The 13060-nt window shown below is 48.1% G+C and overlaps 1 protein-coding gene across 15 annotated transcripts in view; it reads left to right on the forward strand.

The window, feature by feature from the left end:
• The window catches only part of MYLK (myosin light chain kinase), a 265973-nt gene that overhangs the window by 248990 nt on the left and 3923 nt on the right, over positions 1 to 13060 (forward strand). For 13 of the 15 annotated variants that reach the window (XM_067738675.1, XM_067738679.1, XM_067738673.1 and 10 more), the window contains 4 exons: positions 4560 to 4712; positions 5706 to 5829; positions 11021 to 11150; positions 12611 to 12742. In XM_067738675.1, the coding sequence (XP_067594776.1) occupies positions 4560 to 4712; positions 5706 to 5829; positions 11021 to 11150; positions 12611 to 12742 (539 nt within the window). The remainder of the gene's footprint in view (positions 1 to 4559; positions 4713 to 5705; positions 5830 to 11020; positions 11151 to 12610; positions 12743 to 13060) is intronic. The other 2 variants (XM_067738671.1, XM_067738681.1) reach the window with 1 other exon arrangement.

Raw genomic sequence — 13060 nt, forward strand, 5'->3', positions numbered from 1 at the left:
TGCCCTGCTTTCTCCTCCCTACCATCTTCCTGCTGTGCTCAGCTGCAGACATCCCATCTCAGCTCATCTGTGAGCACGTACCATGGTCCAGCGAGGCAGGTCCATCCCCGTCTGGAATCTACCTTCTGGGGACAGCAGCCTAGTGAGCTGGGGAGAAGTCCCAGTGCCCAAGCATCAGGTACCTACTCAGACTCAGATTTGGATGCAGGGCTCTTCAGAGGGATCCAGCAGCTCCACCCAGGGCTGCTTCTTCCCTCTTAGCTGCTGAGTCCAGACATGCTCTCTATTGCAGGTCCTGAGACCTCCAGGCACCCGACATCCACACCAGGCCCAGATACCACCCGCAGGTTTTGCTCTCCAGGGACTTGGGCTGTGGTTAACATGACTAAACCCTGGGTCTGTCTTTCCTAGGCTACTGCACAAAACGATGCCCAGCTCTTCCTGTGGGGCCTGACCAGCCCTCTCAAATCTTCCCACCACACCAGGGAATGAGCATCCCAAGGATAAAATGGGATAAAATACTAACCCCTTCCTAAGCGCTCAGCAGTTCTGCTAGAAGATGTATGGCCTCCTTTGCTGGCCATTCATGCAGTGGAATCATCTGCTTAAAAAGCACCACAGAGAAAGTGTAATTCAAGAGGCATTTCTGCCTTCTGTCTCCTCATGCTCTGTCCTCCAAGCAGAACACGCCCCCGCATCAGATTCCCTGGTGAGGTTTGGCTGCAGTAAGAGATTAAGAAATTAGAACACCCTGCAGTCATGTCCTTAGTTGACTCATTAGCACAAAGACTAATATTTAACCATTAAAAATGAACATTGAGACTCTGTATACACTTGTGAAAGACAATGTCAAGTGAGGAAAAAGTAGACCATCCAAGAACTTGCCCACACTGATGACAATTTTGTGAAAACCAGACAAATTCACTGGTTATGTTGGGGAGAAAAACACTTTCCTCTACCTCTTTGGTTCAGTTCTTGGGGGTCTGCAAGTCAAACTGACAAAAGACAGTTTAACGGGACTTCCCTGATGGCACAGTGGCTAAGACTCCACGCTCCCAATGCAGGGGGCCCGGGTTCGATCCCTGGCCAGGGAAGTAGATCCCATATGCGTGCTGCAACTAACACTTCACATGCCACAACTAAGGAGCCCACATGCAGCAACTAAGACCTGGCACAACCAAATAAATAAATTTTTTTAAAAGGACAGATTAACAAAAAGAAAACAGATTTAATTATGTACATATGCACAGGTGTTCATAAAGAAATGTGACTCAAGTTACCTTTAAAATTTGGGGCTTATATACTACTTTAACAAAGAGTGATAAATTATACAGAAATAACTAGACGAAGGAAAAAGGGTTTGGAGCTTCTGGAGGGAGTAAATTGTGACAAGGTGACTAGGAAATGTATAGGGACTGTTCGGCGATATCTAATATGCAGATGACAGTCTTTCTCCTCTTCCTGGGAAGAGAAGAAATGGACAAATAGAACAAATGGAAATTTATGTCACCTTAACAAAGAGAAATTTATGTCCTGCTTTTAGACAGAAAAAGGGAGGACAAAGGGCTAATTGCCTTCAGCTCAAGGCAATTTTTATGCCCAAGTTCATATTTTGGGGAGGTATACTCTGATCCCCTTCAGTTAAAACCCTAGGTAAGACTAGGAAAAGAGGTGAGTAGCTGTGTTTTTAATGCTAGGGTTACTATGTTTGTTAATTGGGTTGAACAACCCAGCCATATGTGATCCTATGCAAATTCTAGCAATAAAGAAAAAGTACAAGAAAGGAAGTTTAAAAATTCTGCAAAATCCCACCACCACGGAAAGGCGTTACTAAAATTCGAATACTGTCTTCATCGTCAGGCTCTGCATATTTTTTATTTTAGAGACGTACTGTTTATCAGGGGGAATGCTGGGGGAGCTGGGGCAGGTGAGGAGCCAGCCAAGGCTGGGAGGGATTTCAGATGGATGGGCTGCCAGGAAGGAGGAGTGCCAGGGGCCAGAGGAGAGGAGGCTCTCCCCAACTATGAACATCACAGAGATTAAGCCCTATCTTTGTAGGATGACAGTTCCTAATTAGGAAAGGAGGTTTACAGAAGGCGGCCTTTCAGCATTCCACAGCAGGGTTGTTTACTTCCCTGCCCCCTCCCCCCACTCCCGGCGATCTCTTGGAGTGCTGTAGGACTTCCCCTCTTTGTTTCAAATGGAAAGTGCAGAGACAGAATGAAGCATGTAGCTGGCAAGCAAGAGTCAGGCTGCTTCTTGATGGGACTAGTTAAGCCTATGGGCTTCCTGGGAGCCCCTAGGAATTCTAGTCCAGTACCCTTGGTGTATAAGGGGGGAAGCTGAGGCCCAGAGAGGGGAAAGGAATAGCATATAACAGCACAGACTCTGGCCTGGTGAGGTCCCACCCTTCCCTCATTGTGATATGATCGAGAATGATTATCTCCATGCCCTCTGAGAACATAAATGGGTGTCTTGCTTTAAGATATTTTAATGCCATCTATAAAACTCTTTTATTCAAAAGCACAAATATGTTGATTAGGGTGAGATAATTCACACTGAAAGAGCTCTTTTTCTTCTTTTTAATGAAGATTTTCACCAGAGGGTTCCTCCCATGGCAAGCTTTCCTTGCAATATTTCAATAGATTTTGTTTTACAAAACTTAGTTTTCAGGGCCAAGTGTATTTCATAAGCTGATGCCTCTTGGATGCCAAAACAGCTCCCGAGCGGTTTGCATTATTGTTTATGATGAGGGATTTGGGGAAAGGGTTGTTAGTGAAGCCTTAACTTGGAAGGTTGATGGCATGAGGGCCCTAGATCCATCTCATGGGGCTCAGGTGGGGACAGGGCAGGACCAGCTACATAAATCATAGGGCCCAGTGCAGCATAAAAAGGTGGGGTGACTTGTGTAAACATTAAGAATTTCAAAATGATGGCAGCAGAGCATGAAGCCAAGAGTGGGGCTCTTCCAAGGCCCATGAAGCTGGCCCTAGGTCAGGGTGAGTGGCGGGCTGCACGGCTGGGGGGAAGATGAGGTGCCCGCCAGAGGTGAGAAGTGAGGCCAGTAAGCCAGATGTCTGCTCCGTTCGGCTTTGAGATACTTTACCTTCCAAATTTTATTTGGCTTAAGCTATTGGTAAGTGAGTCATTCCAGAGATCACAGATTGATGGGGCAGTGGGGGTGAACTGTGTACAGAAGAACTGCATAATAGCTATGGTCACAGACCAAGCTCCGTACTGCGGACCAGGCCTCCTGCCAGTGCTGTACGCTGTGATTTACTTCATCTTCCTAGAAATGACTGTACAAATTAGCGGTTAAGAAATAGGCTCATTGGGCTTTTCTGGTGGCGCAGTGGTTGAGAGTCTGCCTGCCGATGCAGGGGTCACGGGTTCGTGCCCCAGTTCGGGAGGATCCCACATGCCGCGGAGCAGCTGGGCCCGTGAGCCATGGCCGCTGAGCCTGCGCGTCCGGAGCCTGTGCTCCGCAAAGGGGGGGCCGCGACAGTGAGAGGCCCGCGTACCGCAAAAAAAAAAAAAAAGAAAAAGAAAAAAAAGAAATAGGCTCATTGACTGCAAATCCTTGAGCAAGTTACTTACCCCCACTTGGTGCCTCAGTTTCCTTATCTGTTAAACGAAGTAATGAGTTACCTGCCTTAAAGGGTGGTGTTAAGACTGAATGAGTCCATCTGTTTTAGCTCTCTGCCCAGTGCATGGCACATAGTGAACATTTGATAGATGTCTGCTGTTATGAGAATGAGGACACAGGAGAAGGAGAACAGGGAGAGGTGGCAGTGGTGACCACTCCAAGTAGCAGGTTGTCCATCTAACAGAGGAGGAAGCTGACACAGAGAGATGAGGGGAATTGTCCAAGGTCACCCAGCGAATGAACAGGCCATGGTTCCTCTGAGGGAAGTTTTCTGGTTTGGCCTAAATGCCTCAGGCGCATTGACGTCAAGTATAGATGGATCACAGACCCGCATTGCAGGTCCACCCTTCGTGGACACACCCTTGCCGAGCCCCACTTGGGCTGGCCCTGTTCTTGATGCTGATGGTGAGAGGTGGGAGGGCGGGACAGGGTGCAGTGATGAGTGCTGTACCACGTGACCAGTCCACGGGGTGTGTGTGTGTGTATGTGTGTGTGTGTGTGTGTGTGTGCGCGCGCGCGCATGCCTGGAGCCCTGCGAGGGAGGCCATTCCTCCCCCCAGGACCTTGGAGAAGGTTCTGCAGGGCGAAGTTCTCGCCTGGGTGTTGGAGAAGAACAGAAGGCAGGGAGGAAGGCCCTGCAGTGCTGTGTGGAAGTGGTAAACTGAAGAAAAGTCCCTCCGCCTCAGCTTCACAGGCAGGTGGTGTCAACAGGCGGGCGACACCCCAGAAGTACAGTGAGTGAGCCAGCGGGCAGAGGCTGAGAGCCACGCCCCCTTCTCTCCTGGGTGGGAGGGGAGGCAGGCGTGGGGGCGTGTGGGGCGCTCTCACCTCTGACCTCAGGGAGCGCTCCCCTGGTGGGACCGCCCTCCCTGCTGGCCTCCCCCACTCACTGCTCTCCTCTCTCCTCCCCCAGGGTCAGTGGACTGTCCCCCTTCATGGGTGACAACGATAACGAAACCTTAGCCAACGTCACCTCAGCCACCTGGGACTTTGACGACGAGGCCTTCGATGAGATCTCCGATGACGCCAAGGACTTTATCAGCAGCTTGCTAAAGAAAGATATGAAGTAATGGGTCGCGATTTCAGTCTTTTCGGCCTCCCCACTCCCCGGACTGGCGTCCAGAGGCAGGGACTCTCTTTCCCTGTCGTGGGCCCCTCCGCACCCGAGGAGGGGAGGATGGGCACTGCGTGCGCGAGGGTCCTGCTCCCTGGTGCCCGACACTCTCCTGTCTTTCGAAGCACAGAAACCTCACCTGAAAAGCAGCGCTTGACTGCCTGTTGACGGAATGAGGCAGCTTGTGTGTGAATAACGACAGCCCCTTTTATTTTCCGTGTACAGCTGTGGCCTGCAGCCGCCCTGCTGAAACCTCAGCCCCCCTTCTGGGGCTTGCAGGGGAGGTACCCTGTTTGCCGGTCCTGACCATACTCCTAGCTATTCTGGCTGGATGCTTATTTTGTATCTAGCTCGTGTAGGAGCTGCCTGCCTGAGTGTGGCCAGGTACCTTCCACCACTGGCCAGTTAGGCTGTGACCCCAGGCCCAGAGAATGTGATCTCTGAGTTTTAATGGGAAAAACCTGATACTCAACCACACCATAAGATTTGAGAGTTCACTGATTCTCGAAGGTTTGGGCCTAAGGTTTCACTCTTCTCTCCATCAGACAAGGAGGCAGAAGGATCGGGCCTCCACAGTTCCCAGCCCCCACGTGACCAGCAGAATGACCCCACCCTGGAATACGGTGCCAGTCATTCCCAGACATGTCTGCCCTCCAGCACTTAGCCTCCCTAGACCCCAAGGGCAGGTCATGAGACTCCAGTTGCTTACTGGTGTTTAGGCTTTCTCAACACTAAAGTATTCTGGGTCTAGTCAGTGTAACCCAGACCAAGAGAGGAAAAAGGCCAAGAGCACAGTGATTCTCACCATGGTGGATGGACTGGGAGCAGACAGCCCTGGGCTCTGCCCTGTGTAACTAGGGACAGGTGACCTCCCGTTTCTGATCTGACCAGCAGTCTCTGTGGTCCCCTTCTGCTCAGAAACCCTCTGATCTCTGCCTCTATTAGAAACCGCTTGGACTGCACCCAGTGCCTTCAGCATACATGGCTAATGAAAGACACCAAGAACATGGAGGCCAAGAAACTCTCCAAGGACCGGATGAAGAAGTACATGGCAAGAAGAAAATGGCAGGTAATGAGGGGTCACTTTGGACTGGGATGTCGCCCCTCATAATTGCTTTATTCAAGCTACCCTCATTCCCAACTTGCCCTGGCCTCACTCCAAAAATGTTTACATTTGTTTCTGAAATAGTCTGGGACCAAGACTGACATTCCATGTCTTCGTGACTAGGGACGAGCAATGTCACCTTTAGGACTATTTGGCAGCCCTGGGGAATGTGATCTCCTTATAGGTAGCGTGACGGTCTTGCATTTCTTTACAGTGAAGGAGGTGGGCACATGTTCCACAAAGAGAGACATGGGAGAGACATAGAGAGGTTGCATGTTACTAGCTACATGTCCTTAGCCAAGTTACTTAACCTTGCTGTGCCTTCGTTTTCTCATCTATAAAATGGGGATATTAGTGGTACCAAATCTTTGTGAGATTCTCACTGTTGTGAGAATTATATGAGAGAATATTCATCTGGCCTTTAGCACATGGCCTGGCACATAGTAAGTGTTCACAGATGAGATCGGCAGCCAATATGTATGGAGGGCTGGCCACGTATAGGGAACATTCAAAGCACCCTCTATGTAGTTTTTTAATCCTGGGAGGCAGGTACTATTGTTATCCCCAGTTCTCAGACAAACAAAGCAGAGAAAGGTTAGGAAGGTCACCCAGGGTCACAGCTAGTAAGTGGGAAAGCCAGGATTCAAACCCAGAGACTGGCTCCAGCGTACAGTCTTAACAGCACACAGTTTAATGACACAAATCGCCTCTGATTGTTAGCAGATGGAGAAAATGATCATCCAAAACCATAGAGAACTTATCATGATCTATTTTATTTCTATTATCACTACTAGTATTATAAAATTCCTGGGCTACTGGAGGGTGCATGGTTTCTATACTCAAGGAATGTACAGTGTAACAGGGACCTGAAGCAAATAGACATAAAAGGACATAACACACACCAAGAATTATAAATGTTCACTATAGCTCTCCATTCCCATATATGTGAGTGCGGACAGAGAATGGAACCAGTCACACCAGAGGTGGATGTGAGTCTGACAGGAGTCTGAAGTTGGCCATGGAACATGAGTAGAGCACAGAGAGGAGGGGATAACAGCACAGACGGAGGAAAAGGCGCAGAGGTGGGAACTGGACCTCACCCTGATCATGCTGGCCTGACAGGAGCAGTCTTTTAGCTGGGCATTCAGGGGACTGGGGCATTTGGACCTTGCCTTTGTGGCAGAGAACAAGGAAACCACCATTTTAGGGGCAACTGGGACACTGGTGATTTGCCACACAGAATGACTAAACCGCAGTTCACTGAAAAGTCCAAGTTCACACAAAGGTTGAGAGGAGCAAAGGTGAGAGAGGGGCTTCGGGTGTGTGGGTCTGAGAGACTTCACCCCCTGCACATCTCAGCGGCCTCCCCGAAGTGGGAGTCAGTTCTTGGTTAGCCCCGCCTGAAGGTTTGGGTGGATCTCCTGGCCTCTGTCAAGTACCTGGTGAGTTGGAACACGTGTGCCGCTTACCTTACCCTCTGGTGCCATTAGGGTCCAGTGAAATCAGAGGAGCAAATATTCTTTAAAAAAAAACAAAGCCACAAGAGGACCACAAAATCAAAGGTTGGCTTTATTAATGATCCTGTGGCCAGTAGATCTCAAAGAAATAGCGGTATTTCTGGAGCAGATACGGTGACTGGTATGGGGGTGGGGCAGTTCTCAGAGGAGGGAATTGCACTGGGTTTTGGTTGGATGAGGCCGTGGGCTAAAGGGCAGCCTTATTACTTCAGGCTTCTGGAGGCATCCACACATCTGCTGGTGAACCAAAGCCAGGAAGAGCCTAAACCCAGGGGATAGGCGCAGAGAAGAGATAAGGAAATGGGAGAGGAAATAAATGGAATTTTTCAGTCAGATGTGTCCGGAAACCATAATTTGTGGTGATATCTGAATCACATTTTTTTCTTGTTGTTTACAGTGTTATCAGCCATAAGGTTTTCTGAAAGTGAGAAGGGAAAGGACAGAATTCAGAAAAGGAACATTAATTTCCTATTTTAATATAGGTAGCAGCATTTGGAAATGGCTTTTCCACAGAAACAGTGGTTATGTTTCACAAAATTACATAGAAAAGTAGTCTGCAAAATCCCATTCAACACATAATGTCCCTGAAGCATATTGTCACTGGTAATAGTTCAGCTGCATCTGACCACCTTGTGTTACATCTCCTCCTTAGGAAAATGTTTTCCACATTTTAAACTCTGGAAACCAGAACCTTAGCACCCCTGGAATAGGGGGTTCCCTCTGAGAGCAGCTGAGGTTCTGTGTGCTGAGGCGGAGTGGAGTGGAGGGGGATAGAATGGGGTGTGCTGTGGAGGGAGAGGGCCAGGGCAAGCACAGGGGGCCCACAGCGCTCTACAGCTGCGTAAGAAAAGCTTCCTTGCTATCATTCTGGTGTGGTTTTTTTTTTTTTAAAGCTTATGACATTCTTAAGGATTTTTTAAATTTATTTTTGGCTGTGTTGGGTCTTCGTTGCTGCGCGCGGGCTTTCTCTAGTTGCAGTGAGCGGGGGCTATTCTGTTGCAGTGCGTGGGCTTCTCATTGCGGTGGCTTCCCTTGTTGCAGAACAGGGGCTCTAGGCGCGGGGGTTTCAGTAGTTGTGGCACGTGGCCTCAGTAGTTGTGGCTCATGGGCTCTAGAGCACAGGCTCAGTAGTTGTGGTGCATGGGCTTAGTTGCTGTGTGGCACGTGGGATCTTCCCGGACCGGACCAGGGCTCGAACCCATGTCCCCTGCATTGGCAGGCGGATTCTTAACCACTGTGCCACCAGGGAAGCCCCTGGTGTGGTTTTCATAAAAGGGGAAGGAAGTAACATGGGAACAAGCCCCAACAAGCAAGCAATAGATAGATGACTCATTGCATTATTGATTTTAGAATGAAGTTATTCTGAAAGAGGGTAGGTTTTTTATTTATATCAAAAGAATGTTGAAGAGACGTGGTGGTGAGTAATAGCATTGAGGGTGGGTAAGTTGAGCAGGATAACAGGGCCTCTGCATGCAAAATGGAAGCAAAGGACTAGGAATTGGAGGCTTGTGGGCAGCCATCTTTATTCTCTGAGAACCACAAAGACTTCAGCAGTATGGACCAAAGGGCCTTGGGGAAGAAAGCTTTTGACTCAGTATAGCACGGAGTACTCTTGGCCATCACATTTAGATAATACGCATTCTCAGGGGAAATTGTAGTCTTGGGGCTGTTGGTGTTTATGTAGGGCCCATGATGGCTGGCTGGCTCTAGGGTGATCACCTTGCCGAGGTTTTCCAGGGCCTGTCTCAGCTTTATCCCTGTAAGCCCCTCATCCTGGACAATCCCTCAGTCCTGGGAAACCAGGCTGGTTAGTCACCCTCGCTGGCTCTCCCAGGGGAGGGAGTCTGTGCTCTGTTAGGGAAGCCGTTACAGACCCTGCCCGCCTGGAACAGAGGAACCCAGCCTTGGCAAATTGCCCTCCAACAAGAAAAAGGCCTCCTCAAGACAAGAATGGAACTTATCAAGAATTGAATCTTTCTTTTTTGATGTTTTAAAAATTTCCAAAGGTCTCAGTTAGTAAAGCAGCAACCAATTTTCAGCTCAAAGGCATGAAACTGGAAGGCTAGAACATATAGTTCTGACAAATAACTTCCCCACCAACTAGTTTTTCCCATGAAGCAGCTTCCAAAGATTGACCTCTGATGTGTGGGTTATTAAGATTTTCCCTGTTGAGCACTTACATTTCTTCCTGTTTTAGAAATTATATGGTCTATTGCTCCATCTGATGGAAAATTTCCCCCAATGTGTGGTCTATTCGTTTGTTATTTGCCACCTTCTCTGAAATATTGTAACGCTTTGATTTGCCTTGTTCTCATAGCTTCCTATTAGTCATTTTGTTAACAGAAGAGGAAAGACTTCATTCTTCCACACCATACAAGTGGAGACAGTCCTGCATCCAGGTGTTTGGGATTAGGGAGCCCATGGGCTCAAGGGGAGCGTTCCCTGCTGCACATTTGCGTGTCTGAATCACAGTCTTTCTGTAGAAGACTAGAGCTGCAGGGAGATTTGAATCTTCAGGTCCAACAGTGAGGCCCAGAGAGGGGAAGTGATTTGCACACGTTAGCAGAGTAATGAGTGGTTAGAGAACTAGCCTGTCCCTTGTCAGGCTGTTTCCTTCCTCTCTCAGCAGCTAGTCTGTGGTGCACAGCATCTGGACGCCTCAAAAGACGCTTTGGGTGCAGGGCTGGAAAGCAGTGGTTATGCCTTAGTTTCTTGTCTTAGTCATTCCATTGACCTTAGAAAAGGGGTGAGAATCTTTACTTAAAGGTGAGAAACACAGACACAATGTGTATAATTGGGGACTTCTTGACCTAAATCCTATGCTTGGTAGAATTTTCACAATGCAAAGAAAATTTTCAAGTCCTGGCATCTTTTTCAGTAAAAATTCTGTCCTCTCCCAAGGTGCCTTGACTAAGAAAAGCAAAGTGCTGTGCTTTTCATTTCTTTGGGTGCTGCTTTTTGATGCTGGGTGTACATCAGGGAAGAACTGTAGACTTGTGCTGGGGCCAGCCAGAGTATTTCTCGAAATCTCTTTAAGTATCTGAATCATAAATAGAACTAAATGAGACCTTGGAGATCATCCTGTCCAACCCCCTCCTTATACAGAGAAGGAAACTGAAGCCCAGGGAGGTTAAGCGACTTGCCTATGGTCAATAGAAGGCCTTTTTTTTTTTTTTTCTCTTTTCCCAGCGGGACCTGTGGGATCCGTAGTAACTATTCTCTTGGCCAATTAAAATCCTATCACTAGCGTTGTTTTATGAGAAACAGCCTCCACTGGGCCCTGTCAGCAGTTAAGTCTTTGGAGCCGTCTCAGCCTGCAGTTGCTTTATATAAACTATCCCTTTTATGGGAGTTGAAGCACAGTATGAAAAGGGTTTTTGTCTCATGTTGACCTTGTTTAGTCACATTAACGCACACATTGGTTCCAGGCCCCATTCCATTCTCCGAACATCTTCTGACACGCTGATAGTGCTGAGCAGAGCAAGGTTGGGCTCACTCCTCTGCAGAACCTCGGCACGCAGGAGGCCCTTGTTTCAAGGACAGCTGCTTCTCCTGGGCTGGGCTCTTTTCCCTGAGCCCCGCTGCCCAGCTGGAACCAGTGACACCGCCTGAGTCCAACGCCAGTGTCTATTTTCCAGAAAACGGGCAATGCTGTGAGAGCCATTGGAAGACTCTCCTCTATGGCAATGATCTCAGGGCTCAGTGGCAGGAAATCTTCAACAGGGTCACCAACCAGCCCACTCAATGCAGAAAAACTAGAATCTGAAGGTAAGGAGCTCCAGGAAGATTTTCTCCAGCCCGATGGTGACAAAGGAAGGGATGGGGGATGGACAGGCATTTAGAGGTTTTTTTTTCTTAAGGTGGGGGGATTGGGTTTTTTAATAATACAATCTACAAGGAAAAATTTGAAACTACTTTTACACTGCCCTGACAATAATTATTAAATGTAGTATTCTTTAATTGTTTCACCTTAGGTTTAACTATTTTCAGAAGGAGAGTTATTTGTCTAATAGAACTAGATGATCTCCACTAACCTTTTCCCTATATTTTACATAAGAATTAGCAAAGGCTTTATTAAAAGTTTCGTTTTTCTCATTACAAAAGCGATGCTTGTATAACAGGCAAACATAAAATAAAAATCACATATAGCAGTGTACTTTTTAAAAATATCCGTTTTTTTAACGTGTCTTTGCGTTTTCCTTTTAAACAAAAATTGACTCATATAGTCCATATTTGTTTGGTATTTTTCATGATGCTGGAATATGTCGTTTGAACTGGGTAGACAGTGACTGGCAGGGCCCCTCCTAGACACCAACAGGGTTAGTTACTTGCCCACCGTCTTTGAGATGCTGCCCCATCCATCTCCTCAGTGAAGGCCTTGGCCTCTTCCTGCTTCAGATGCATGTAGGGTCTGGCCCTTATCCTGAGGTGCCTCATTTGGCCTGAGACACTCCTCCACCTCCCACCACTGCCTGATGCTTTTCGTATCCAAAGGTGAGAAGCTGAGTCTAGCTCCCTTTGTGCATAAGACAGGGTAATCGGTGAGGCTGCTTGCTGAGCTGCTCTGATGCAGCCCGGGACCGAGACTGCTGCACATGGGCCTGGTCCCTCCTGCTCCAGCCCTGCCACTCTCCAGGTGACCCAGAAATAGCCTGAAGGGGAAGGAGAGGATCAGGAGCCACTCAAAGTTACAGCTTTTCCCTGGACCAATCCCAAACCCTGGTCCAGAGTCATACACTGTGAAGGCAGTATCCGTGTGGAGAATAGAGCTATTGGCAAATCGCAGATGCCTCTAGGACCTGGCTCTTCCCTTCCAAGGAGCAGATGAAGGCCTGCTGCTTCCAGGGGAGGGCAGAGGGGGTACAGAGATCAGGTGGGATGGCGTGCTTCCGTCCTTCTTCGATACCCTCAACTGAATCCTGAAGCAGCATGAAATGCAGCCAGATAACTTTTTTAAAGATTATTTCCTTTTTCAGTGTGTCAGCATAAGGGAGGGAGTCCAAACATTTCCCCAGTTTGGTCACAGTTCTCTCTTCTGCCAAAATCATTTGGCAGCAGGCCAGCCAGTCCCCAGGAGAAAGGTGTGCTTATGATTCAGTCCTCTAAGCGCCATTATTTGCTAAATTATAACAACTTAAAAAAGAAAAAAAGAAGTCAGCTTTTTTAAACCAGGAAGAGGAGAGAACAAGGAATAAAGAAATTACCATGTCCTCTTCCCCGTCTTCTAGAAGATGTCTCCCAAGCTTTCCTTGAGGCTGTCGCTGAGGAAAAGCCCCATGTAAAACCCTACTTTTCTAAGACCATTCGTGATTTAGAAGTTGTGGAGGGAAGTGCTGCTAGATTTGACTGCAAGATCGAAGGTAAGTTTGTAGCTGTTCTTCCCTTACCTACAAAAGGGGTATGGTTGGCTGGTGGGCCCCTACTGTGTGCCCTTGGCAGAATGTCAGTTCTGGGGCAGCCAGGCTGTGAGGGAAAATGGGTCAGGAGGAGTTGGCCCACTGCCCCACTCTACCTGCTTAAGATTAGGGCCATTCAGTGACTCACTGAGGGCACACCGGATATTTCACCTACTTACATCAGCCACTACACCCAAGTTAAAAGTGGTTTATCATGGACCTATTTGGCTATGGAATGTGCTTAATGAAATGAGCTTTGCAAGCTTATGGGAAGCATGTGAA

This window comes from Pseudorca crassidens, chromosome 5 (genome assembly GCF_039906515.1).
Source record: "Pseudorca crassidens isolate mPseCra1 chromosome 5, mPseCra1.hap1, whole genome shotgun sequence".
NCBI lineage: Eukaryota > Metazoa > Chordata > Mammalia > Artiodactyla > Delphinidae > Pseudorca > Pseudorca crassidens.